The following is a 25761-nucleotide window of genomic DNA, read 5'->3' as shown; positions in this document are numbered from 1 at the left end:
GTGCTGGGAGGGAAGCCAGGACTAAGGTATTTCACCGCCAGCGTGGCAGTTCTCAGGGCCTCCCGCCCTTCAAGGCCAGAGCTCCTGTCACACTTTCTCCCTTCTCCAAGCCCCCCCACACACACACTGTTGGACGACGGGGGACCTGCCCCTTGCCTGTGCTGGGGGCAAGTGAGGCACACATGAAGGGAGGCTGAGTGGAGGAGAATCCCCAGCAGGACTCCCAGACCTCCCAGCGAGGGTCAGCGAAGCCGGACGCAGGAGAACCCTTCTCCTAGAAAGCAGTCATGCCATCAGAGACCACTCACAGGTGCACAGCTGCACAGAGGGTTTCCGCAGCCTCTGCTTCAGAGGTGGGGATAGATGGCAGAGGGGAACTGTCTTCTCTGACCAGAGCTGATGGCTTAAAATCACAGCCGGCAAAGGTTTGGAAAATGAAAGAAGTCTGACTTGCTTTACTAATCTGTGCCTTTGCAGTGGCAGTAATGATGCTTAAATCTTTCACCTTCAAAGGAGACCTCACATATAAACAGGGCCCAGCTATGTGTGTCTGCTTACAGAGAATGTGTCATTCTGATAGAAAAGACCGAAAAGTCTTCACTGCCCAACTGCCTGCCAGTCTGACACATTCTAAAGGGAGAGTCTGGTATCAAAACCTAAATCTAAGCAGAATCCAAACTACCAAACAGCAATCTGCCTCAATCAGACCTGCTTATTTGTACCCACACCAATATCCCATCAATGCCTTAGTGCTGGGCAACTGTACTCTGTCATTACCATTCGTTTCTTTTTTCCTTTTCATCTTTCAACATATCCATCTTCAGACTCTCTTATGGGAAGCATATGGAACATACTGCACCACTTGAATTCTGGAGCCAGTTGTATTTCTGTCCCAGGATTAAGTGAAAAACTATTGTTTGTAGGGCTGGAAGGAAACTTGGGTTACTCAGCCATGAAGAACTACATGTAAAGCAAAGAGAGAGAGTTTCTAAAAGATCTCTAAGTAAAGAAGAGCATCTCCATTCATTCATTTCATTCATGCAATATTGGTTGGGAGTTTGCCATGAGCTAGGTCTATGCACAGAGCCAAAATACCAAGATAAATATGACTAGTCCCTACCCTCCAGTAGCTTACAGTCTAGCAGAGAGAGAGGCAGGTATATCAAGGTAGCAGTCCAGTTTGACAAGGCTAAGGCAGAGGTATCTGTCAGATTCGGGCCATGGGGCAGGAGTTGAAAGTGGTTAGGGTGAACTTTTTAGAGGACAGGATGCTTTTTAAAGAGAGGTATAAGGAAGGAAGTAATGAAGGAGAGGGAAGTGTACTTTACACAGAGGAAACTGTACATGCCGTGTAAAACAACCTGACACACATGACACCTATACTATTTAATAACCGGAACATCACGGGCACAGACAGAGACTGAAACCCACCAGTGTGGCCCAACCAATGCCTGCGGGCTGCAGATCTTTCCTACTACACTTAAAAAAGTCTCTATGATATATAGTTGAGTGAAAAAAATAAAATACAATGTCGAGTGTTAGAAGTTCAAGGTGGTAGTTACCCTTGGTGAGGTAATGAGCAGGGCTCCAGGTTGCTGGGTCTCTGTTTCTTGATCTGGGTGCTGGTCACATAGGCTTATTTATTTGTGAAAATAAATCAAAATGGACACATGATAAGTGCACTTTCAGTGCAAATGTTCAGTGAAGAGTCCAATGTTTAACAAAAGATTTTTAAAAAAACAAATACCATGTACTCGGGCATGGCTCAAACCATTGTAAATGGCTCCAGCAAATAGTGTGTGTGAAGAAGATGCCGATAGAGACATAAAGCAAGCCACATTAAAAGAGCCTAATATATACTGAATTAAGGAGTTTGAACTTTATCCTCAGAGCTGTGAGACTCTCCGGAGAGGATGTGAGCCTGGGATAGAGCTGAGCATGTCTAACAGTGTGGCTTCTGGGATTTTAACCCTGGCTCCATGATTTAGTTACTGTGTGTAAACTTCAGTCTCTTCACCTGCAAAATACAGCCATGACTGTGGGTGCCTCCTAAAGATATTTTAAGGATAGAAGATAACGCACAAAAATACTTAATATAGGGCTCACTAGATTCATTAACAAGCATTTGCATTTTAGAAAGCTTCCTCAGGCAGGGATGAGGTGAATGGATAGCGGGTGGCCAGACCAGGGACAGGGAGACAAATTAGACGGCCGTGGCAGTAGTCGAGTGAAGAAGGAATGAGAGCCTGACCAGAGGACAGTGGACATCAAGCAGAGATCTGTATATTTAAGGGGGTAGAATTACAGGACTTGATCTGGCAGATGAAAGAGACAGCAAAGTCTAAGAGGACTCTCAGGTGTCTGGCTCAGGTGACTGCGAAGGTGGTGGTGCTGTTAGAAAGTCAAGAGGAAGAACAGACCTGGTGGAATAGACATTTGAAATGTGTGGAGTTTAGGGGTCCTGGGAGGCACCCAGGTGAGCATGTCCACAGGAACTCAGTAGAGATGTCCAAGCTAAGGACAGATTTGGGGAACATTAAAAGGACTATTGAAGGCATATGAGTAGATGAGGTCCTTCAGGGATGATGTGTTAAATGAAAAAAACATGTGGCCAAATATGGGTCCCTAAGGAACATCAACATGTAAAGGAGCAGACCATGAAAAGGAGCCTATGAAGAACTTTGAGAAGTAATTGGAAATATAAAAGAAACAGCCGAGAGAGAGAGAGAGAGAGAGAGAATGCTATTGTGGTAGCTATGAAGGATGTCATCAACTGTGACAAATGCCATAGAATGGCTGGTTAAATGAAGACAGAAGTGGCTGGCTGTTGATTCCTACCTTTGATGGCCATGGTGGCTCCTGTGAAAGCAAATCCAGGAGGGCAGCTGGACAAAAGCAGGACTGTCCTGGGGGTGGAGGCCGTGCATTGGAAGAAAGCGGTCAGCAAGTGCAGCAACGGGAAGGAGAGCTACAGGCGGGAACCTAGATGGGGTGAGCAGGCAAGAGCCTTCCAAAGATCAAACGGTTTTGTCATTTTTTCCAGTATTGGCCACCACCCATTTTGAAAAAGAAATAGAGAAGAAGGGAAGGAGGAAAGGAAGAAAGAAGGAAAGAGAAAGTTAGTTTAGATCTCTCTCTCTCTCTCCCCCTCTGCCACCTCAGTCCCACCATCCTTCCCTCCCTGTCTCTCTCCCTTCCTTCCTGCCTTTCCGCTGTGACCTGAAGGTGGTTTGAGCATCAGTGTGAATGGGTGGACATGTCACTGCCGTTGTCTGCCTTCTCCTTGCTGGAGTGAAGGCTATTCTCCGCGTGGCCCCGGGGGCCACGTGGGCAGCTGGCAGCCCCTTCTGTAATGACCCCATGTGTGCTCTTTCCGGGCTGGCCTCCAGCCTGCTCCACCCAGCTGCTGACTTCTTGTCTCCAGAACTTGGCTCACCCCACTTCTCCTGCCTACTCCTCACCAAACCAACGCTTGCTTCCAGGTAGGGCTCAAAACATACTGTCTTCAGGAACACCTCTTATCCCCTACAATAGACTTAGTCAAACTAAGTCAATGTGTTGGTCATTTTACATTTCCTGAGAGGTTACTGCAAATCATTCTCATTTTCACTTACAATGATACTTTGCCTCATTGGCAGCATCATAAGGCATCAGGAGGAATTCTCCATGGCTTCTAATAGAGCATCCCACACAGAGTACACCCTCCATGATGGCTGGTTTGGCATGCAGTCAGCACTAGACTGTCTGCTCTTGAGTGTGGGTGTGGGGCCTGTGCATCTGTTGCTCCCTGTGTCACCAGCTCCCTAGGGCTTGGACTATCCATCAATTCCACAGACATTTATTGAGCATCTACTGTGCACCAGGAATGGCACTAGGTGTGCTGGGAAGTCAGCCATGAACCAGGCAGTTGAGGTCCCTGCCTCACGGAGCTGATGCTTTAGTAGAGGAGACAGCCAACAAGGAAACAGAAAACAAAAGCATACAATCCCACAGGCTGTAGCATGTGCTTCAAAAGAAATAAATAAATGGAGCCATGTAACAAAGAAGGGGCATCTTTATGGCCAGCCCTGAAGACCACTAGGGAAGGAATAGCTGTCCCTCTGCCTTCTCACCCTATTTATATCATACAATAGCCCCTCTCCTTTAACTTTTCTTTCAGCAAAATATTTATTTAAAGGGATGTAATAAGGTGACATGCATTTTCCTGGTCAGTGGGTTCACAAACAGCTCTGCATCTGGCCCCAAACAAGTCACTGTCTCTCTGAGGGCTGTTTATCTCAACTGTGCTGCTGGTGGGTGGCAGCCCTGGTCCCTGGGGAGGGCCAGTGAGCTGGCCCCCAGCCTCGCCATGCCGGCACCAACGCATCTGCCTGACGCTGGGGGTGGCTTGTTTTGCAGGTGAGCCGGCCTCATCCCAGCGACCACCCTCTCCTGATCCTCTTCGTTGTGGGCGGAATCACAGTCTCCGAAGCCAAAATGGTCAAAGACCTTGTGCCGTCCCTGAAGCCAGGAACCCAGGTACTGAGTCCTCAATGAGCGAGTGGGAAGAGCAGGAGAGGGCCCTTCTTTGGGCTTCCCAGGGCTCTTCTCCCAGCCGGCTCCCACCTCCGCCCTGCCCTCCTTCTCTCCCACCTGCTCCTGCCACCTCAGTTCCACCGCTCTCCCCTCCAGCCCCCGGCGCCCCTCCCACCCCAGGACCGCCGTCCACCTGGCAGAGGTGGAGGAAGCCGAGCTCTCCCTTCATGGTCCTCCCTGCCCCTGGGCTTCAAGGGTTGCAGTGCTGGTGGCCCTGTTCCTGAATCCCGGAGGGCATACATTCTCGGGTGTCCAACAAGGGCTTCATTCCTCTAGTTTTCACTGCTCTCCAGATAATTGAGGGTGACTCTGGGGACCATGTCTCACTGTGGCAGTTGGAGGACAGGGATGGACAACTTTGAGAAGGGACACTGTCAAAACAACTGACAGGTATAGAATATTTCTTCTCTGTAGCCTCCTGCTAGGTCCCATCTCACTCCTCAAATAAGTGGCCTGGAGGTTAAGAACACAGACTGCTTGATTTCTCAGGCCTGAGTTCAAATCCTACCTCTGCATTTACTCTGCAGATGATCTGGGAGAAAAAAGCCCTCAGCCATCTCATTAGGCAACAGGGCTGGGGTGGCTGAGAATCTAAATCTGATAAGGGGAGACAGTGTGCTTCCCAGCACAGTGCTTGGCACATACTCCTCAGTGAACGGTGGCTCCTGTAGGAAGGACTGAGGCTGCTGGCATAAGGCAGCAGGAGCCCAAGGAGAGGGCCCATGGGAAAGGAGAGCCCCTGCCTCCCGAAGCTCTAACCTGGCTGGGAAGCAGAGCCTGTGACTCCATAAGACTAAAATTCGTGGCCTTTGTGGGTTCCCCAGAGCAGACCCTGAGACAGGGACATGGGAGCAGGTAGCTTACGTGGAAGATGATCCAAGAGGGAATCAGAGAAGAGAGACTGGGCAGGGCGAAGAGCCAGAGGAGGCTGCATTGTTTGCTGGTTGCTGCTGGGGGCAACCGAGGCTCTGCCCACCGAGAGCTGGGCATTACATGCCTGAGAATCCTCCTGTTGGAGGACAGGGGTGCTGGGACATCTCTGCATCCACTCTCACCCCACCCCCTGGATGAGACTTGCTTCTGGGAGCTTCTCTCAGCTCCGTACCACTTCTGCATGCAGCTGAGCAGCTTTCCACGGTTTGGACAGAGCAGAACAGATTTGTAAGTGGTGCCTCAGGGTTGACGCTGGCTGCTACAGGGGACTGTCCCCCAGAGCTGCCCAGAAACCAGCTGGGCTTCCAGCTGAGACCTAGCTGCAGGGGGTGCCAGTGCCTCTGTCTCCCGCCTGCACCCACTGCTGTCCATGTCCACCCCACGAACCAAGGGAGCCTTCATTCTTGTCTTCTTTAAGGTCTATCTGTTGTTGTAGACCCTTCCCGCATCTCTGCTGGCATCCACAAGCCACCCTCTGCAATGTGACCACTTGCTGTTTGTTGGCCTCTTATCCTGCAGCAGACATGAAGTCCCTGAGGACAAAGTCCAGGGCTTCCCAGGCTTGAGCACGTGCCAGGAGCTCCTAAGCCACTGGTTTAGCTGGACCATGGGCTGGTTAGCTGCAGAAATGGCTTGGTGTTGGAACTGAACTGGCCAGACCATCTGGCGAAGTAGAGAAGGCCTGGTCTCTCTTGGTCTCCAGACACCCAGCTGAGGAATGGGACCCAGGTATCTAGGGAGCTACACTAGGTTCTTGAGCAGGGCAGTGACCAGTCATTGACTATGACCATCTCTGCTATTCCTGTCACCTGTTGTGGTCACAGTTGGTGAAATTTCTGATCAAGTGGCAAATCTGCCTCCTTTGTCAAAGATCTGTTTAGTGAGTGACTGCCTTTTCCAACAAGACTTTTTTTTTAACCAGAAATTACACTTCTCGCACTGCCCCTAACAGGGTGAACTAAATTTTTAGCTCTTTGGAACAGTGGTGCATTGTAACAGCCTGACAGACATGTTAATCCCCACTCTGAGAGGATAAAATGCAGACGTTTTCAAAGCCGTGTGACCTGAGTTTGGCAACAGAGATCTGGAATCTGCGGCGGCTTTGCTGCTATCTGACCTTGTGCTCTGTCATCTGTGGAGAGAGCTTCTCAAGGAATTCTGGCTTAAGGAGCAGCCTTGACTGCTACGTGTCCTTTCTGTAGAAAGTTTCCCCAAAGAGTTAACAGTTCCTAAGAAGATCCCAAAGGCAGCAGAGAACAGAAGAGTTATTTATCATGGTGCCCTTCATCTCTAAGCTTTGAAAGGTGGATTACCTGGATGTCTGCTGGAAAGTCACCTGTGGAGGCAGGTCTCTTGTAGACTTCGGAGGCCACAGTTGCCCTGGCCCTGCAGCCAACTCTGCCCAGATCCGGGACATGACCAGCTTGCTGCCTTTAGAAATGCAGTGGAAATTAGGCCTTGCTGCTCTAGCTACATACAAAATGACAAGCACGTTCTGCAGTCTGCGCAGTCTCACTCAGACTTCTGTAGGAGTGCATGTGAGAACTACATGCAGGGGTAGGTCCTACCGAGTCTGTGCACCAGCAGACAGCTGGGCACCCTGAAAGCCATGTCTGGCAACCAAGAGAGTTGACTCGATCAGCAATGCAAACAGCGAGAATACACATGTCTAATGCTTCTCTTCTCTCTTTAATATCCAACCTGCCCTTGAAAATCTCCAGTGACGAGGATTTGCCTCCTTCCACTGCAGCCCACTTGAGTCCTGGAGGGCTTTCCGGTTATGACCATCTCCTCTAGATGAGGCCAAACCTGCCTGCTCAGGGCTCTCACTCGGCAGTACTGGTTCTAGCTCTTGGGCCATACGGAATTTGCAAGCAAATCAGGCTCAGCCTCCTTGCACATGTCCTCCCCCAGGTCTGCTCTTCTCCAGCTGAGAGTCTTTCATTCTTAAAACCACCGCACCCCACCCCATGCTGTGGGTCTGTCATGGCGGCTCTCCGCACACCCTCCCCACAACTGGCCTCGGTTCCTGTCATCTCGCCCTCTGGCACTCCCTTGTAACTGAGAACCCAGCCTTGCTATGGGCTGATCAGTGCAGATGCAGTGGGGCCGTCACCTGCTCGTGGCCTCCACAGCCTCCGTGGCCCCACATGACTTCAGCTCTGCCTACCTCTGGGCCTTCTTTCCCTCCCACTCTTCTGCCTTCTTACTCTTCTGACCTCAGGGCTTTGGGCTTTTTTACTGTTTTATTCCTGGCTCCTCAAACAGCACTTTGTATCCATTGTTATTCATCATATCTTCTCTATTCTACAGCTACATGGGTGCTTTTTGGTCCCAAGTACAGGAACTTACAATCAGGTCTATTAAATTGGATTACCTGATCATTCACTGAACATTTATTGTACATCTACTCTGCATAGGCACTGTTTGTGCTGAGGAGAAAGCAGTGACCAAGCCAGACACATTCCTGCTTTCATGGCACTTACATTCCAACAGTGAGTGGCTAACATCTAGCATGAGAACTCCAGCCAGAGAGAAGTGTGCCTAGAACATGGACAGGTGCCGTGGTGAGAGTAACTAGAGGACGTGGTTCCTTCAGATGGCACAGGCTGCTCATGGAGCAGGCTTGGGAGCTAAGATTTGAAAGGCATTTGGGGATTAGCTCTTCAAAGAAAACTGATCGAATCCATATAAGGTACATCCAGAAATGAATTCTTATTCACAAAAGTGACAAGGATAGCAGGAAACCGTGGATCCCAATGGAATCCATCTGCACCAGAAACCACCCAGGACTGTGGCCACCCTCTCAGATAAGCATGTCTTCTCCACTGTCTACCATGGCCAGTGGTGGGTATGCTGATGCCAGAAAGGGGACAGTTGGAGGTCTTCTTTCCTGACTACGAAAAAAAGGAATCAAAGAGGCAGCTCCCCCTAGCCCACCCCACACAGCCACAACCACACAGCAGGAGGTTTGTAGGCTTCCCCTCGCTCCAGAACACATGCCTGGCACTGGCCTCTGTCTCACTCCCTGCCCGGTGTGGGGCTCTGTGCCCAGACAGCTCTATAGGCTGAACTCTGTAGCTGGATGGTGGCCAAGAGGCCAGCAGAAGCCTGGAATCAAATGAGGAAAATAACAGGGAGGTACCCTCCCAGAAAATACAGGGAAAGACCAGCTCAGGAAATGGAGGAAGACTGAGTGGGCAAGTCACCCTGCCATCCACTGCTTTCCACAGGCACATGCATGTCACCCACCCCACCTTCATGTGCTTCTACATTTCTGGAGCTAAATTTAGTAAGAATGTAATTGAACCAAAAAAAAGTAGACCCAGAAATACTTGTATACACACACATTTTGCAGAACTTCAGAGGTGCAAGGACTCTGAAACTGTGGCTCTAAAACCTGACTCCAGGTTATTCTAAAAGTGATTGACACTCCCAAAGAGAGGGATCAAGTGACTTTTTAGAGGGGGCATAATGTCTAGATTTGTTTTATTCTGCAGTTTCTTACTCTAAGGAGAACATCAGAGTGGGATTTAAATTTTTCTTTTTACCTGAGTTATCTTAGAGCCTTATAACTCAAAATAGAAACTTTAGAGAAAGTGCAGAACATGGTACAGATGATCCTGGCAGTACACAGGGTCACATAGTTCCTGTTAATGGCGAGTTTCACTGTGTGCATTCTGTGTCTTTGATATTTGCAGCCATCTCCTTAATAGCTCTGAAGTCATTTGTGGGGTAAGGTTTTGTCCTTTTTGTCTTCCCTCAAGTGACTTCTTTGTCACCAACAACAAATGAGGGGACAAAGGTGAGGTGACAATGTGAAATCTCACCCTTGCAGTTCTTCAGGAGAGCCTGATAAACATAGTACACCACCTCGAGGCAGCTTAAAAGCAGGTTAGGCAGTTCACAGTAAGTTTTCCAGGAAGTGTGACCTTGTCCATGTAATTAATCCACTGTCTCACTGGTTTAACAATACAAGTTGGTATGTGTAACATATGCACGTATGCATGAGGTAGTGGGCAGCATTTTGTGGGGGCGAGCAGTGCCTCAAATATGGTGTGTGCTCAAAACCCAAGTCCCCGAGGACTATGCATGGTGGTGCCTGTGCGTGTGTTAGTTTTACTGGGAAGAATCTCCCAAGTTCTAAAGAAAGGGAGAAAACCCATTTTTTCCCCTGCTCCTTTCAATTCATGATGTTAGAAGTCAGAGGGATATGGAATCTAAATCGTGGACTGCCCAGCTTCCTCCGTGTGCCGCAGACATAGAACAGGGATGCTGGCACCTACAAACTACAGGAGGCCTGCAGAAGCGGGAAGTGGAAGAAAGCCAGGCACTGGCCTGCTCCTGCAGGAGCTCAGGGTGGCTGGGGACAAAGCCTGAGCCCCTCTTGCAGCTGGGGCAGGCGCCGGCGCCACCGGGAGCTGAAGGCTGCGGTCAGGGCTAGGCCCAGAGGCGATGGGAAGCCTTGTGGCATCCACCCCCGTCCCACGAATGAAATTGTCATCAGTGCCCTCAGTTGCTTGAGAAAAAACCAAGACTCTGAAGGGAATTTTCTAGCACTCAATCTGCCTTTGCACATTTGGTGACTGTGCTTATAAAATTTAAACTTCATACCTGACAGGCCAATTTCAGATGCTTTTAAGCATTTTCTTTTTCATTTTTGAGTGCCTTTTTCCTCCCATTTGGCAAATTATTTTAGAATTTTAAGGACGATGTTAGTCAAATAATACAGAAATGTCCCCAGGCAAATGGGCTAAAAAAGTTCTGAAAATGCTCAAAAGAGCTTGAAGACCAAAAGATGCCTAAGATATGAAAATGCTTAAGAACCATCAACTATGATACTATAAATGAAATGTTAGCAGTGCAGTCTGCTTGTTCTCCAAAACAGGAATTTTAGACAAATCGGTTTCTGCTTGGATTGATTGGCTGAATTGGAACACACTGCCCAGAGCTGTTGAAGCTTTCACTAGAGCCTTCCATCATGAAAACATCCTGTGACCTTTGCTAAACTCACTGCCTCCTTCATTGTCTTACTGTTTTCATTCATTAATTTAATCATTAACAAACCCAGTATATCAAGGACCTGCTGTGTATCAGGCACTGTGCTAAGAAACAAGAAAAAGATTCAGTTAAGGAAACAAGGAATACAGTGTGATACCAACAGCCATGGGAACACACTCAATCTTCAGGGAGCAGTGGTCTGGGAAGGCTTCCTGGAGGTGGTGATGCCCTAGAAGCTTGCTGAAGGATGACGGAGGGGTCTTTAGGTGAAGGGTCAGGGAGCTGATGTTCCAGGTAAAGAGACATCCCCCAAGTGCCAGTTGTGGAGCGGCAAATAGTTTAGGGTGGCTGGAATGCAGAACTGATGGTGAAGGGGGTGTGGCGAGGGGGCGGGGTGTGGAGTGCCGAGCAGCCCTCACATTCTAAAGTCCTGGAATGCTCTCTAGGAGAGCTGGGTTTACCAAAGGGCAGAAAGGAGGGGGTCAGGATTTTTTAAGCCCATGAGCAATGCAATCAGATCTATGTGTGGGGAAGATGGCTCTGACAGCTCTACTCCCCTGCATCTGCCCAGCAATGGCTGTGATCTGAATAGAGAGAATGCAGCAGAGGTTGAAAATAATGAGGATAGTGACGATACTGAAGACATCTAGAGCCCATTTTAAGCCTGTCACTGTGCTCAATATTTTATATATGTGTTCACATTTGATCCTCAAAATAATCATGTGAGGTGGATATCATTCCCACTTTACAGACAAGGAAATTGAGGCTCAGAGTGATCAAGCAGCTTCTCCAGGGTCATCCATCTGCCAAGTGGCCCAGCTGGGGTCCAACTCAAACTGGATATTCCTATGCCTGTGCTCTTCACCGCTATACTATCTGGAAGGAGTCCATGGTCTCAGCTTGCTCCCCTCCTCAAAGACCCCCTCGGTTACTTCACATGCTGCCTTTGTTTTCCAGCCGTTTCTTTTCGGCCCTCTGCAGAGCATGCCCCATATACCCTCTGGTTCAACCCTCATGTCTAAATACCTGCTTGTTTAGATGTGAGGGGCCTGGTGTTCAGTTCCAGCTCAGTGAAGGCAACCAAACTCATAGCCTCTGTCAGCTGTGGCCAGAAGCCTACCCAGCATGCAACCTGAGAGGGCTGGAGTCTTTGGGCCCAGTTATCACTGTCCTAGAAGTTTCAACATCAACTGCCTTTTGCCTTTTGTCCTCAAGTCTTCAATCCTGCCAACAAGACTTAAGCATCCTGGGAGACTCACCCTAGCCTTGACCCTTGCCCTCACCTCAGCCAGAGAAGAATTAGAATTAGAGTCAGGATTAGAATTAGCCCTAGAACTAAGGACCACAGGAGCTGGCAGTGGTAAGGGGACTGGCAAGTCACAAGGGCAGGTGAGGGGCCTTTAGCACAGTAGCTGCACTGACCTCTACTACCAGAGGGTATGCAGAGGATTTTTGTCCTTTTGCATGCTTTTTTAAAACATCTGAATAAGGGTTTCTTAACTTGCAGTCTGTGAATCCTAGTTGTCCACAAACCCAAGTTAAAAATCTATTCAAAATCTCATGTGTATGAACAGACTCACATTTTTCTCCAGAGTTCTTAGCTTTCATACGATTCAAAAGAAGGCTTATGACCCAATCGTGAAACCACAATAAAATAGCAGTTCACAATAGCTGAGCACCTCATGTGCTCTAGGCACTTGACTTTATGTAATCCTTGCCCCAAGCTTGGAGCTACTGTTTTTGTTCGGGCACAGAGCGAGGCTCCATGTGAATGACCAAGCGTGTGGCCAATCGGTGTTGCTGGGCTCTACTGAGGTCCAGTTAGGGAGCTTGCCTGGGAGCCGCCTGTCTTAACCATCCATTCAGCTCTTCGTGGAAGACCCTGAGGAGTGAGTAGAGAACCTCTACAGAGTCACATATTCAGCGGTGTCTACACCGAGCGTTCAGATGATAAGGGAATGCTAATATTCACTCCCTGTGCTCAAACTCCTATCACATGGCTTTTCAAAGAAAACTGGGAGCACAAATTTCTGTGTATTTTTTTCAGCCAAAGGTATGCCTTCACTAACATTAACCATATATTTTTAAATTTGCTTTTGAGAAAAAGTAAAATAACTGCTTTAAAAACCTAATTCTTGTTTTAAACAAAAAACCTTAATAACCCTCATTTCTTTAAGAATTTTGGCCCCATTTGCTTTTCCTCCATGTTGAAGTAAGGCTGTTTTTGACCAGCCGCTGGGAAATGGGAGTTGGTTAATTCACAGGTTTGGTTATACCTGAGGCAATTTCTGTGGGGGGCGGATAGTGAAGTGTGCAGGGCCAACACCCACACTCCCAAGGGGCACAGCGAGGTGAAACGCGGTCCTCATACTGGCCTTGCAGGCCCCTTCCCTCAAGTGCTGGGCTCTGGAATTCTGCCTATAGTACCTACCCTCTTCCTCATTTCTCATACTCACCTCCTTACCTAGCTTGGCACTTGGTACTTGGAAGCTGGGGCCTGCCTGCCTAAATTACAATCCTGACTCAACTACTTCCTGTGTGTCCTTGGACAAGTTACTTAGCCTTTCTGCACTTTATTTTCCTCATTTGCAAATTAGAAATAATATACGTACCTATTTCATAAGGCTGTTATGAAGATTAATTGGACATTAAATGAGATCATCCTCAGTGACTGGCACATGAGAGGACTAATAAATGTTAGCTGATATCATCATTATCATCATTATGGCTGAATTGTGTCTCCCTCCCAAAAAGTGTTGAAGTCCAAACCCCTGTATCTATGAAATAGGTCTTTGCAGGTGATCAAATTAAGGTGAGGTCATTAGGATGCGATCTAATCCGATATGACTGTGTCTTTACAAGAAGGGAAATTTGAACACAGAGACAGACACACACAGAGGAAAGACAGTGTGAAGACACATGAAAGCTAAGAGGGAAGCACGGAACAGATTCTCCCTCTCAACCCATACGAGTCAGCATCTGGATCTTGCTTAGACTTCTGCTCTCCAGAACTATGAGACCATAAACTTCTGTTCTTTAAGCCACCCAGTTTTTTTTTTAACTAGGAAATTAATTCATCTTCATTATCACCTGCAACAATATCCACCTCTTGGGTGTGCCTTTGCATGCTTCCTAAAGGAGCAAAGGCTCCCTAAAAGGAGGGAGAAAACTCTATAGTGAGGTCAAATTACTGAATCACAAAGGGACAGCCTGATGACTTCAATTCAGCAGCAAGGTGGTGGCTGGGCTCCGCCATGCTCAGTGCCCATTGGTTAAAGGTTCAGTAGACACAGCCCTGCTGTTCCACAGGCATCCTTCCCAGACTATGCGTCTCTCCTTCCACCCAGGACACTGGCATCCAGTGACATCCAAGCCACTGCCTTCTGCCTTTTTCTCCACAGTACCCCACACCATGCCTTCCCTCAAAGAAATTTGTTGTTGCATTCATTTTGCCCCCTCCTGTTGTTAGGTAATCGTGCTGTCCACGCGACTCCTGAACCCACTTAACATTCCTGAGCTGTTATTTGCAACTGATCGGCTACATCCAGACCTTGGCTTCTGAACAGATATCTGCTAAGATGAGACCTACCTGAGCTGGAAATACCAATACTATCATCTGTCACCATTCCAGTCTGCCTCCAAAACCAGTGTTCCTGTTCCTAAGCGTGGGTATGACAGAGTTCTGCCTCCAGGGTCTTGACAACAATGCCACTTAGTACTTTGCTTGGATTGCTGCGATTCTTAAAAAGGTTTTTTTTTTCATTTTTGTAAATGTGTGAAACTGTCTTTCAACTGGCTTAATTCATGATAATTCCCATTTACTCTTCTCTCTTTATTGGAGATCCTGATTCCACCTAATTTAGGCTCGTTAGCTCTAAGTAAGTGCCTGTTGGCAAGCTTTGATAGATTACAAGCGTTTAATCTGCAGTTGCTCCAGAAATTAGATATGGTTTAGAATTATGAGTGTGAGGAAAGTTTGGTTTTATTTTTTAAGATTATAAACTGAGGAGGGAACATGGTAAATAGGATTTGAGACATTTCTGAAAAGGCTAGAAAGGGAGGGTGGCCACTTGGGCAGCACTGTTAGTCTGCCCACCATGTAACTTGGCCCGGTAACAAGGGCTGCATTGTTCCAGCCTCTTCCAGGCGGAGCCACCAGCCTGCTTGGAACAGCAGTGAGAGAGAGGCTGATTGGAGGGCTTCTCTGCCCATACAAGGTTTCCTCCCCTCCCAGAGGAAGGCCCCAGTAAAGATATCTGGTCTGTGGGAGACTACATTGAAGCCCCAACCCCTGTGACATTTGTAATTTAGCATTTCTATTGAAATATAAAGCTTTCTTTTTTGTAAATCTAACTTTTCTTTCTGGACATAGCAGAAAAACGTAGGCCCACCTAATGAAATTATATAAGAACTCTGGCAAAAATAAACTGCTTGGAACCCACACATTTGTAGATGTATGGTTGATAGAAATTTCTAGCATCTCTAAGAGATATTTATAATAGAGATAAAGCTGAAAAAGTTTCTAGTGTGGGATAAACAAGTAGAGGAAATAAAGTGTAAGCCAAAACACTAGTGTGTCTCTGATTTTAGTTCTCTATAAAACACCATCACTTTTAATTAAAAAACACTTAAGTTGGAAATAATTCTGAGACATAAAGCAGAAGCTCTTTTTTGGTCCAAGTATGTTTTCCACCTAACACCAGTTCTTCCATGGTGGTGAAACATTGGAGATCTCAGATGCTTCTTTCATTCCACTAATTTAGAAGTTTGAGTGTGCATAAGGAAGAAATAGTAATAGCCACACACACAAAAAAAAAAGGATAATTAAAGCAGAGATCTCTATTTTCTAAAATAAAAAATAATCTGTTATGTGACTCAAATCTGCATTCATTCATTCATTCATTCCCAAATCCTGAGTGGCACATTGCAGGCACTCTGCTAGGTTGTGGACTATGGCAGTGAATGAGCCAGAGGCAAGCCTGACTCTGTGACTCTCACAGAATGAGCAGCTGGTGCTTCTCCAGATGGCCCTGTGTATCTGCTCAAGGTTAAGTTTTAAACCATATGTCTACATGCACAGGAAACTTTCTGGAAATATAGAAACCAAACCACTACCAAGTGGCTACCCCTGGGAAGGAGTATAGAGTGGGAGGACTAAGAAAAGACGGAATCTTGCTCTTGATATACTTCTGTGTAGTTTGAGTTTTTCTTTACAGTCAACATGTATTTATTACTTTTGTGGCTTCATTGTACTTTTACAAGTAATTTTTTCTTTTAGAAAAGAATATTCAAAAGCATCTAACCTGAAGTGATTAAAGAAGGAAGTTCCTGATTGTAAATCTTAACATTAAGTAGCTAGTATGCCTCCAAATGCTCTCAATACTATATTAAATATGCCCAAAGGCAGTCTGTGAGCAGTGGGGGGAAATGTCAAAAAATTTGGTCTATATAATAATCTTTTTCTATGTCCACAGTCGCTGGTTGGAGGAGCTGAGCTAGGCAGGCAGTCAGGTAGCAGGAGGCTTTGGAGAAGAAGTGAGCAGGAAGAAATTCATGATGACCAGAGTCGGGTTTGGATAAGAAAGAAGGAGATACAGGCCCTTTCTCCATCACCAATTTATGTCAGCCACAAGTAATTGTGTGGATTCCAAGGCTGACACCCTGACTTACCAATTTAACTGCATCTAAATGTACCAGTTCTTAAGGGATTTTCCCCCTCCCAGATGTCTGCTTACAAGGCTGGGCTGCATGGTAGAGCTGGTTTCTCCTCTCTCAGGCTGGGTCTGAGTGTTTACCACCAACAGTCTGGCTGGCCAGAGCCAAAACAAGCACCTACAGGTGCAAACCTTCTGCCAAGGACCTCACAGGCCACTCTTTATAAACACAACTGATAGAGGGGTAAATACTCTGTAGCAATTGACTTCTGCCTTTGTAAACCCTCTTTCTGAGTCCGGCAAACATAGCGGGCACAGCAAAGTATTTCGAAGTGGCCGGGAGCTACACTGGCCCAGGGTTATCCCCAGAGGGCCAGGCCTATGGAAATGGCCCTGTTTACACCAGGGCCCCCTCCACTACAATGTTATCCCAATCAGGAAGAATGCCATCAAACTTCCCCGAAGGCTACTGTTATTTATTTTACCCTGGTTACCAGAAACAGAATCGCAACAGCAAATAACCAGTATTACAAATGTCTGCCATCCCTGCACAAGAAACATTAAGAAACTCCATCCCTACTTTTAAAGGAATTTAAAAAGACAACACCAGATGATGGAGGGTATTTGAGAAGGGAGCATGGGGGATGGTGGCTGGGATCCTGCCACAAATCAGCAATAACCCTAATCCTGTTCTCCTCACACTGCTGGGGGGGTCATGAGGACAATAAGAACTTTCTGGAAACTTCTCTCTTTAGACTCTAAAGGGAGTGCAGAAAACACCAGTTTTTTTCCTGAGTTATTTATTACAATAAAGAAAGCCCGATAGTTCCTGCTGGGCCATTACCCTCGTGCCCCGTCCTGAGTGACCAGCAGAGCCTCCGCAGGACCGTCCCCATCTCCCGGCCTGTGCAGAACCAGGAGGTACCCCACCGCTCATTTGGGAGAAATTTGCTACAAGCCTGTTCATTCGCCCCGAAAACACCGTTTGTTTGCTCCCACCTTGCACCCGGACGAGAGTCCCCGCCCCGAGGCAGCGCTGGCCGGCTGCGGGGCGCTCCGCGTGGTTTTGATTTGCTGCGGGGAGGAAACTGGCTACCGCCGCGAAGCCGCTCCAGGGGCGGCCAGGCGCTGGGCCCCGCCCTGCCCAGCGTCCCTGTTGCTGGGCCGGGGCTGGAGGCCGCCTGATGGCGATGGCAGACGTGGCCGTGAAGCCGGGCCAGCCAGGATCAGGGAGGAGCCACGAGCCCACAGGAGCAAAGGGACATTGAGGGAAAGAGGACAGGGAACAGGGCCAGGGGAGGGAAGGCAGGGTCCGCAGACGGGGAGGTGAGCCTGAGCTGGCTTTGCCTTGCGGAGTCAGGCAGCAGACGGACCTGGGTGGGGTCCTGGCTCTGCCATTGAGGGGCTGGGCCAGCTGACAGTTCCTCTGTGCCTCCCTTCCCTGTATCTGTAGTAAAGGGACTGAAGATGGATGCTGGGCTTGGTGTAGACCACGGACATTATGTCAGATACCCTGCACAGTGCCTGACACACAGGTTTTCAATAAAGATAAACAGTAATTGTTAGTACCCGTGTGACTCCAGGTAATTAATTCACTAAGCCTCAGTTTTCTCATCTTTAAAATGGAATTGATACTCTTATCTTCTGCACAGGGTTCTTCGAAAAATTAAAGGAGCTCTTTTATAATCTGGCGCAATGTAAATGCTCAGCAAATTCTAATTCCTTTTCTTTCTCCACTCCCTGCCCACCCCCACCCCTCCTGTGGATAAAATGAGAGTTCCTGTGGCCAGGATTCTCACCTGGCCCTGGTTGACTAGCTCACTGCACACCCGTGGGCAATACATGGCTGTTGACTCTATATAAAGAGCTCCACCCAGTGCTCTGGGCACAACACAGTGGCAGGGCTGCAAGGCTGCAGGAGAGCAGAGCAGAGGCTGGAGTGGTGGCAGCGCCGAGGACAGAGGCCCAGAGGACAGCTGTGCAGGACGACTGTGCAAAGAGGCCCAGAGGACAGCTGTGCGGGATGACTATGCAGAGAGGCCCAAAGGATGGCTGTGTGGGACTACGGTGCAGAGAAGCCCAGAGACGGCTGTGCAGGATGACTGTGCAGAGAGGCCTGGAGGATGGTTGTGCAGGACGGCTGTGAGGACAGAGCGGCCCAGAGGCAGAGACCGGCTTGCTGCATGCAGACTCACTCTGAGTGAATGGGATTTTAGTGACTGACCTGCCACCTGGAAATAAAGTTGGGTATAATCCTTTCTCCCCAAGAACGTTTTGCTGTCATTTCTTTGGTCACATTGAATCCATAGCGAACTTGCCCAGGGCTGAAACCCATTGGCAAGATACCTCCACTCCCCATCCCCCTAGGTGGCAATGGAGGTGTTCCCCATCTAGATGGGAGAGGGCTGTATCTCCATACCAAATGGTTGCAGTTCAGATTTTAAAAACAAAGAAGTATTAAGAAATACTAACAATGAAGGAGATGAGCAAAGGTAAGAAATATAAAGCTAAATTCTGAGAAGAAAACACAGTGTGGTCTAGAACTATAAATACTCAAGTCAGCCTGAGACAGCGGATAGAACTAGGGCTTGGGTAGTTTCCAGCTAGGACTCTCTCTTTTCCAGAGTGGGCTCAGACAACCCATTTGATCCCCCTGGATGGACTGGAGCTCTGAGACTCCTTCCAGCCTGAACTTGTAAGGTGAAGTAGGACAGACTGAGTCCAGCATAGTGGAGTAGTGAGGAGTAACTGTGAACTGCCAGGAGGTTGGGAAGTGCAGCTGGCAGAGAGGAGGAGAAGCCTACAAGAGGCCTGCAGACCTGTTGTGGATAAAGTGAAGGTTCCTGTGGCCAGGATTCTCACCTGTCCCTGGTTGGCTAGCTTACCATACACATGTGGGCAATACCTTCTTATTGACTCTAAAGAGCTCCGCCCAGTGCTCTGGGCGACACGATGGCACAGTTGCAAGGCTGCAGGAGAGCAGAGCAGAGGCTGGAGTGGTGGCAGCGCTGAGGACAGAGACTAAGATGGCTATGCAGGTAGAGAGGCCCAGAGGCAGAGACAGCTTGGTGCATGCAGACTCACTCTGAGTGGACGAGATTCTAGTGATTGACCTGCCACCATGGGAATAAAGTTGGGTATAACCCTTTCACCCCAAGAATGTTCTACTGTCATTCAGTTCTACATTGAATCCATAGTGAACTTGCCCAGGGCTGAAACCCATTGGCAAGACAGCTGTGCAACAGACAGAAGGAGAGGGGGAGGAAATAGTGTGCTAGCAACAAATGTCAGCATGGTACTGCTGAACACCTTTGCAAGATAAATCCCCCAAGAGAACTTTTAATTCCAGAACATGGGTAGAAGACCATTGTTAAGTATATAAAGATTAACCTCCCACTCACTGGATATTAGTAATACAACCACAGAATGAACAGAAATAAAAGTGAGCCGAATCTAGTTGGAGATACTTATCATGCCTTGGAACTGAGATGTTTTTAGAATCTCACATTAGTAAGGTTTCCCTCCTTTCCCCCAACACACCTTCTTCTCAGAGGTTAGATAAGCCTTGAGTGTAGAAAATTGTCCTTCATGTAAGGAAGGTTTGGGACATCTCCAGAAGCCAGGCAAGGATTTTACCCTGTGGAAAAACAGATTTGAAAGTCTGGTACCATACCTCAGTAGGCCTCCAATGGCTATTCATTTGGACTGCTCTCCTTAGTCTCATGCCCGCAACCCAAAAAGGAGCAGTCATATCTTTTATATGAAATATAAAGAACATCAAATATAGTCAGAAGACATTGATTCAATCATTTGTGTGACCTTGACATCACTCAAACTCAGAGCCTGTTTTCCTCACATGTAAAATGTTAGTATTGCCACCCCCTTCTCACAGGATTATCCCAAGGATTAAAAGAGATTAGGTGTGTGGAGCATTACTCAAATATAAGGTATGGCTATTTGCCTGTGAAAACAGTGACTCACTTCACTTGCATGAAAGGTCGCCCAGGCCCACATAGAAGTAGATGAGACACCTGGCAGTTTAAACACATTTGTGGCAGGAGCTATATGGGAAGGGTTCCTAACAGCCCCAGATCAACAGCTACGAGCTTCTACTAGTAGATTAAAGTGTACTTTTTGAAAGCAGCATTCCCAAAGAAGAGGCTTGCCAAATAAAGCATGTATAGAGGAGCAGTAATCACCTTCAAGGCTTAGTTCAGGAGATCTCTTAACAGCATAAAACATAGAGCCAGGTATTTGTCTTAGGGATACCTGGAGGATCATGAAGGAAATGAATGGGAGACATGCTACTTTGAATATGAAGCCACAAATTACAATTTACATTGCTCAAGTTTGACAAGTTATTTAACTTGTGTGTAAGCCTGTTTGCTCATCTATAAAATGGGATAACAGAACATACCTCCCTGTTTTGTTGTGAGACTAAAGATATAACCATAGGAAGGTATCGTGCCTGACTCAGTGTGCTCAATAAATACAAGACCAGTGTATTTAATTTAATTTAATAATACTTTGAAGGATAGAAGGTGAACACTGTAATGAAGACTAAGTCAGATGTCTGCTCTTTAAAAATGAGGTTTATTGTACATAAAATAAATTAATTACAGTTTAAGCCAAAGCATGAGTGGCTTTTTAAAGTGCATCTGTGAAGGGGATTTGGCGGTGGCCCCTGCATCTATTCACTCGCTCTGAGACGGTATTTTTGTATTTAAGCCAGAACTCGGCCAGGCTTCAGGAACCAGCCCAACGTCATTGCTGTGAGCCATTTACACAAATCAATGGACACCTTTTTTTCTTCTGTACCTTGATGCAACAGTTTTAAAAAAAATTATACAGTCTCACAATTACTCAAAGTCTGGGGCTGAAGAGTTTGAATTCTCAACCACTCAACACATGCCCAGCTAGGCACCGTTATCCTGTGTCAGGAGGAAGCAGCGCCTTCCTGCAGGCCGTAGAAGCGTACCGATGTTGCTCTACATAACATTTGGCCCATGAATTCCACCCTTTTTAGGGGGGTCAGAGTAGTATTTTCTTCCTTGTTCTTTTAAAGAGAAATCTAGGTATCCTTCAGGTTAGAAAGGCATTCTATAAGGAAGAGTGTTCCAGAGACGTAAATCATACTGGTAAAAGAAAAGCAAGTAGTCTACTTGGGAGGAAAAAAAAAGGAAAGAAAAAATAAAAAGGAAAGCCCATGAGTGCTTAATCTGTTCTTTCATTCCCACTGTAAATCACATCAATATATTCAGTGAAACTACAACTGGACATCATTTACAAGGTGGTTAAGGACAAAATCCAAAGCGATGATGCCCCTCCCCACCAAAAGAAAAGATGGGGAGTACATTTCACATATTCAGAGTAGCTCAGCAGATTCATTCAAGCCTCATCAATTCTGTCTGCCTGCTCAGAACGCTTCCTTTTCTGCTGCAGTAACATAGGCCCTCCTGGCCTCTCTGCTCCAGCCCTTCTGGAACCAAGACTTACTACCAGCATTCAACGTTCCTGCACTAGAAGAACCTCCAGCCCTCTCCCAGGAAGACCCAACCCCCTGGAGTGCCTCTGCTTCAGACGGAGGTGACAGTCCTCACTTTGGCAGAGAGGGCTTGCTTGAACCTCCTTTTCAGGTCCTGCATGTTGGGTGACTTGGGCCTGGGGATGAGGGAGGTTCTCCGCTTCTCTGGCGTGCTGCTGGGCTGCTGCTTATGACTCACTTCTTTGCACAGGATATGGAAAGCATTGTAGACGTCATTGTAATTTTCACTGACGGACACTTCATAGAACGAGCAGCCCAGCACACTGGCCAGCTGCAGTCCAAGCTGAGGGTCCACCTGCTTGACATGCAGCAGGTCAGCTTTGTTGGCCACGACCACCACGGGCAGTCGGGTGCCCAGGTGTAGCTGCTGGACATGCTGGTGGAGCTGGCCAATGAGTTCATAGCTCTTGTAGTCAGTGATGGAGAAAACGATCACCACAGCATCAGCCCAGCGGATGCACCTATTCAACAGCTCACTACAGCTCAGGCCTTTCTCGCAGACCTGCAACGAGAGGGGAGATGGCAAGGTGAGGTAAGTGTTGCAAAGAGCCCTGGCTTGGCTGGATAGAGAATTCAAAGAGCCCTTGACAGTAACGCCAGGCTGCAGGCCATAAACAAGTTATATCCCCACACGCTTCAGCTTTCTTGACAATATGTTGATCCAGCTGCACAGAGTTGGAATAAATAACAGTGCAGCTCACCACACTCAAGTGGAAAATTGACCTGCAGAGAACTCCATGCAGAGAGACTTTGTAGTTGCACAAAATGGGAAATTAACTGGCTAGACAGTAAGTCTGGGGAAGTAAAGATAGGAGCTGGAAGCATTTAAACCTGGATAACTGCCCAGTTCAAGAGGGAAAAAAAAAACCAGACACAAGCTAGCATGGCTCTTCTGTCTATAGAGTAACTTTCCGTAACAGAAAAGTGATTGCAAGTATTTGGAGACTATACCTAGATGTTTGATTTTTAAAGCCAAAACACAAATGTAAAAATGAACCTTTTTTTTACCATAGCAAGGGTGCTTTGCCGGTTCCAAGTGTGTTCGGTTTGGTCTTTCCTGCTGGGTAGAATCCTCCTAAGAGAAGATTTCTGCCCCTTAAGCCAAATCTCCTGAATTAAGCCAGGCTGAAACTGACCACAACCAGATACAATTGAAGTGTCAAGAAATATATAAAAACCTAGACTTGACTCCCCAGATTTCTCTCCTCCTTCATCATGAGGTACTTTGAGAACAACTGAACAATTCCATGACCTGGTCAAATATCTCAGAGCTTCTCACCTGAATACCTGGTGTGTCTTGAACCTGAATAGCCAGGGTTTCACCTTCTATTTGGACTTGTCTGGTATAGAGATTACCTATGAAGGCAAAAAAAAAAAGATTATGTTCTTCCTTCTTGTACAACTTTTAAAACATTGTGGGATTTTTCTTTTTTAAGTTAGAAAAATCCCTGAACCAAAGCACAAAAAGCTATAGCATATTCTTTTTAATAGCCTTATTTCAGATTTTTTTTTAAACAACTTCAATTTTAATCCTGTATGAGTGGATTTATTAAGACCAGGGCAAAGTTTGCAACTTTTTAGAAAAATATTTGTCTACTTTTAAATGGAGCTTCCATATTTAGAGTATTTCCTTGAAGAAAATTTTCTTGCTCAACATGTGTGAGACTATTGTTTTATTTTAGTACCTTATCACTCTTTGACATAGTTTTATATTTTAGCCATTAGATTTAATAGCTTGGTTTGTAATATTGTTTATAAATGCATGGCTAACATTATCCGTTGGACTAAAAATGTGACATCATGATATCCAACTCTACATCAAAGCAGAAGGCTTCCATGCCTTATCTTGGGATGGTTTATACAGACTATTTCAAATAATCCCCTGTAGGTACTTCATATGGTCTAAGGAATTAAGCAATTTGCTAGCAGAGCATAGGTAGAAAGCCGTTAAGCCTTCCCATTCTTAATCGTAGGGATTGAAATAGTGTCCACTCATTTACTCAAAACTCTCCTAAAATTTTATCATGTAGTTATTTTTCTTTGTTAAGAAAAGAGAACTTTAGGTTTACAACTGCTCTCCTTTGGCCTTTACTTTAAAAAGGTCACCTCTGAAAAGCAGCCAACAGAGAGGGAAAGGGGTGGGGGGTTGGAGCTGGCCATCCTTTTTTTTTTTTATGACTTTTGCAGGAGTGTTTTGAAGGGAGAGGCTCTTGAGTACAAAGGGTGCTTCCAACTGGGTCCCTATAGTTAAAACATACCAAGGGGAATACTTTCAGGCACTTGATAAAATGATGAATGGGTTTGGAATGGAATGAGGCCAGATGGCAGTTATAGGAAGCGGGGGAGGAGGGAGCCCAGGAGGGGGCAAGCAAAGTTGGAAGTGGCAGAATCCTGATGCTGAGACTGTCAGAGCAGCAGCACTGGTGCAAGATGACAGCATCTTCCTCTAACATATTTCCTTACCTGCATTTCTTTCATAGTCACCAATGAATCGTTTGGTGAGGAACCGGACCACCAGAGCTGCAGATCAGGAAAGAGAAAGGAAAGACAGTTAATCCTGACATAAAAAGTTAGATCGACCTCCACCCTACCCCTAGCCTGGAAAACAACTCTCCCAGAGAAGGTTGTGCACCAAATTAAATTCCTACCCTACAGCTCCTTGACCCTTCTGCCAGACACAACAGAGAGGGGCTGCAAGGCATCAAAAGCATAGTGAATTATGGCTCTGTCCAGCTGGAAGGGTCATTTGGCTCACTCCCCTCCTGAGCCCTGCTGAGCCACACTTAAGCCTTCTAGCAGACAAATGTCTTTCCTACCCTTAAAGACCTACAGGAAGGGTTATGTTCACTAAGTCCTCTTTCTGTTCCAGGCACTGAGAGGCTCGAGAACCCCAAAGTTCTAATCCCAGTTTGTGTTGGTGGCGGCGGGAACGTCGCCTGGCCATTCAGGATCCCAGTTTCCCTCATCCGCTGAAAGAGGGGTTTGGAAGTGATGCTAAGTTCCCTCTGGGGAGCAACGGATCAAATGAGAGAGTGGGCGGTCAGCTGCAGCTCCACCTCTCCCCCACGCCTCTTTATCCTTATCTGCTATTGGGGGCCGCCCACGTCCAGCCCCAGAGATAAGCGGGTTCTATCCTGAGCGCTAGGACTCACCGGTTTTGCCCACGCCGCTGGCGCCCACCACGGCGATCTTGACGAGGCGGCGTCCCGCCGCCCCCAGGCAGCAATCTGCGGCGGCGGCGCTGGCCGGTGCTGGGTATTCGGCGATGGTGCACATGTTCTGAATGAGGCGCATCGCCACTCCGGCCGGGGATGCACCGCGTGGGACGGGACCTGCAGGGCAGGGGGAGGCCCGCGTTGCTTGGGAGCGGGCGGGAGGACCGGGTCGGGGTGGAGGCCGCGGTAAGCAGGCACTAGAGTGCAGCAGCGCGCCGGCTCGGGAAGGACTCGGGAGGGCCACGCTCGGAAATGGGACTGCACCGCAGCTGCGACTGCTCCGGGGCTGCGTGCCCGCTGTTTTCTCCGGAGCCGGCCCCGCCCCCTGGCTCCCGCTACCAATGCTGGGACGCCCTGAGCGGGGCTCCGCCCCCGGCGCCGCTGCGCGCGCGCGCCGCGCCCCGGTTGGGGGCGCCCGGAGCTAGTGCGGGGCCCCGTGAGGCGCGGGGAAATGGGGCAGCGGACCCGAGGTGGGCAACGTGAGGGCGGGAGCCGACGGCACAGCCAGTGGCGGACGCCGGGAAGGACAGGGCCGGGGGGTCTCTCTGCGCCCGCACGGGGCAGATGCTGTGGCTGCATGGTCGGGGGGCGCCTCGTGTTCCGGGAGGCGGGCTCGGCCTCCGGGCAGGCGTGGGGCGTGCCTGTCTGCCTACCCAACCGGGCGGCCGCGGCCCCAGCCCTCGGAGAGCAGCTCCCGGTTCCCAACTCACCGACCTACTACTCCCTGCAGCCCACTGACCGCTGGCCTCCGCCTGCCTCCGCCCACGCTCAGGGAAGCTGCTCTGCAGCAAGTGTGAACGCTGGGGGTCGGGAGCCTGTCCTGTTGCCCGGCTTCGTG

General features: G+C 47.9%; 2 protein-coding genes across 2 annotated transcripts in view; one reads left to right on the top strand and one right to left on the bottom strand.

The window, feature by feature from the left end:
• SCFD2 (sec1 family domain containing 2) overlaps window positions 1-17731 on the top strand; it is a 455587-nt gene extending 437856 nt beyond the window's left edge. The window contains exons 8-9 of the mRNA XM_057502226.1: window positions 4399-4518; window positions 13979-17731. Of these exons, the coding sequence (XP_057358209.1) occupies window positions 4399-4518; window positions 13979-14071 (213 nt within the window). The 3' untranslated portion in view covers window positions 14072-17731. The remainder of the gene's footprint in view (window positions 1-4398; window positions 4519-13978) is intronic.
• A 3006-nt stretch (window positions 17732-20737) lies between these two features.
• Window positions 20738-25200, bottom strand: RASL11B (RAS like family 11 member B). Its single transcript, XM_036892559.2, has 4 exons — window positions 24861-25200; window positions 24172-24228; window positions 22988-23064; window positions 20738-22210 (listed from the first exon to the last, which is right to left on the bottom strand). Exons 1-4 carry the CDS (start codon window positions 25000-25002, stop codon window positions 21740-21742), a joined length of 747 nt encoding a protein of 248 aa, XP_036748454.1. The 5' UTR covers window positions 25003-25200; the 3' UTR covers window positions 20738-21739.
• Window positions 25201-25761: the final 561 nt, after the last annotated feature.

The sequence above is a fragment of the Manis pentadactyla genome, chromosome 5 (assembly GCF_030020395.1).
Source record: "Manis pentadactyla isolate mManPen7 chromosome 5, mManPen7.hap1, whole genome shotgun sequence".
In the NCBI taxonomy this organism is placed as follows: Eukaryota; Metazoa; Chordata; class Mammalia; order Pholidota; family Manidae; genus Manis; species Manis pentadactyla.
The sequence above is the reverse complement of the archived record's forward strand: the minus strand, read 5'-3'. Positions and strand labels throughout refer to the sequence as shown.

Coding starts and splice junctions, on each gene's coding strand:
- RASL11B (XM_036892559.2), bottom strand. CDS start 25,002: ATGCGCCTCATTCAGAACATGTGCACCATCGCCGAATACCCAGCACCG. Junction 24,229..24,860: donor CAGCGGCGTGGGCAAAACCG/GTGAGTCCTAGC, acceptor CCTGATCTGCAG/CTCTGGTGGTCCGGTTCCTC. Junction 22,211..22,987: donor AAGACACACCAGGTATTCAG/GTGAGAAGCTCT, acceptor CTCTCGTTGCAG/GTCTGCGAGAAAGGCCTGAG.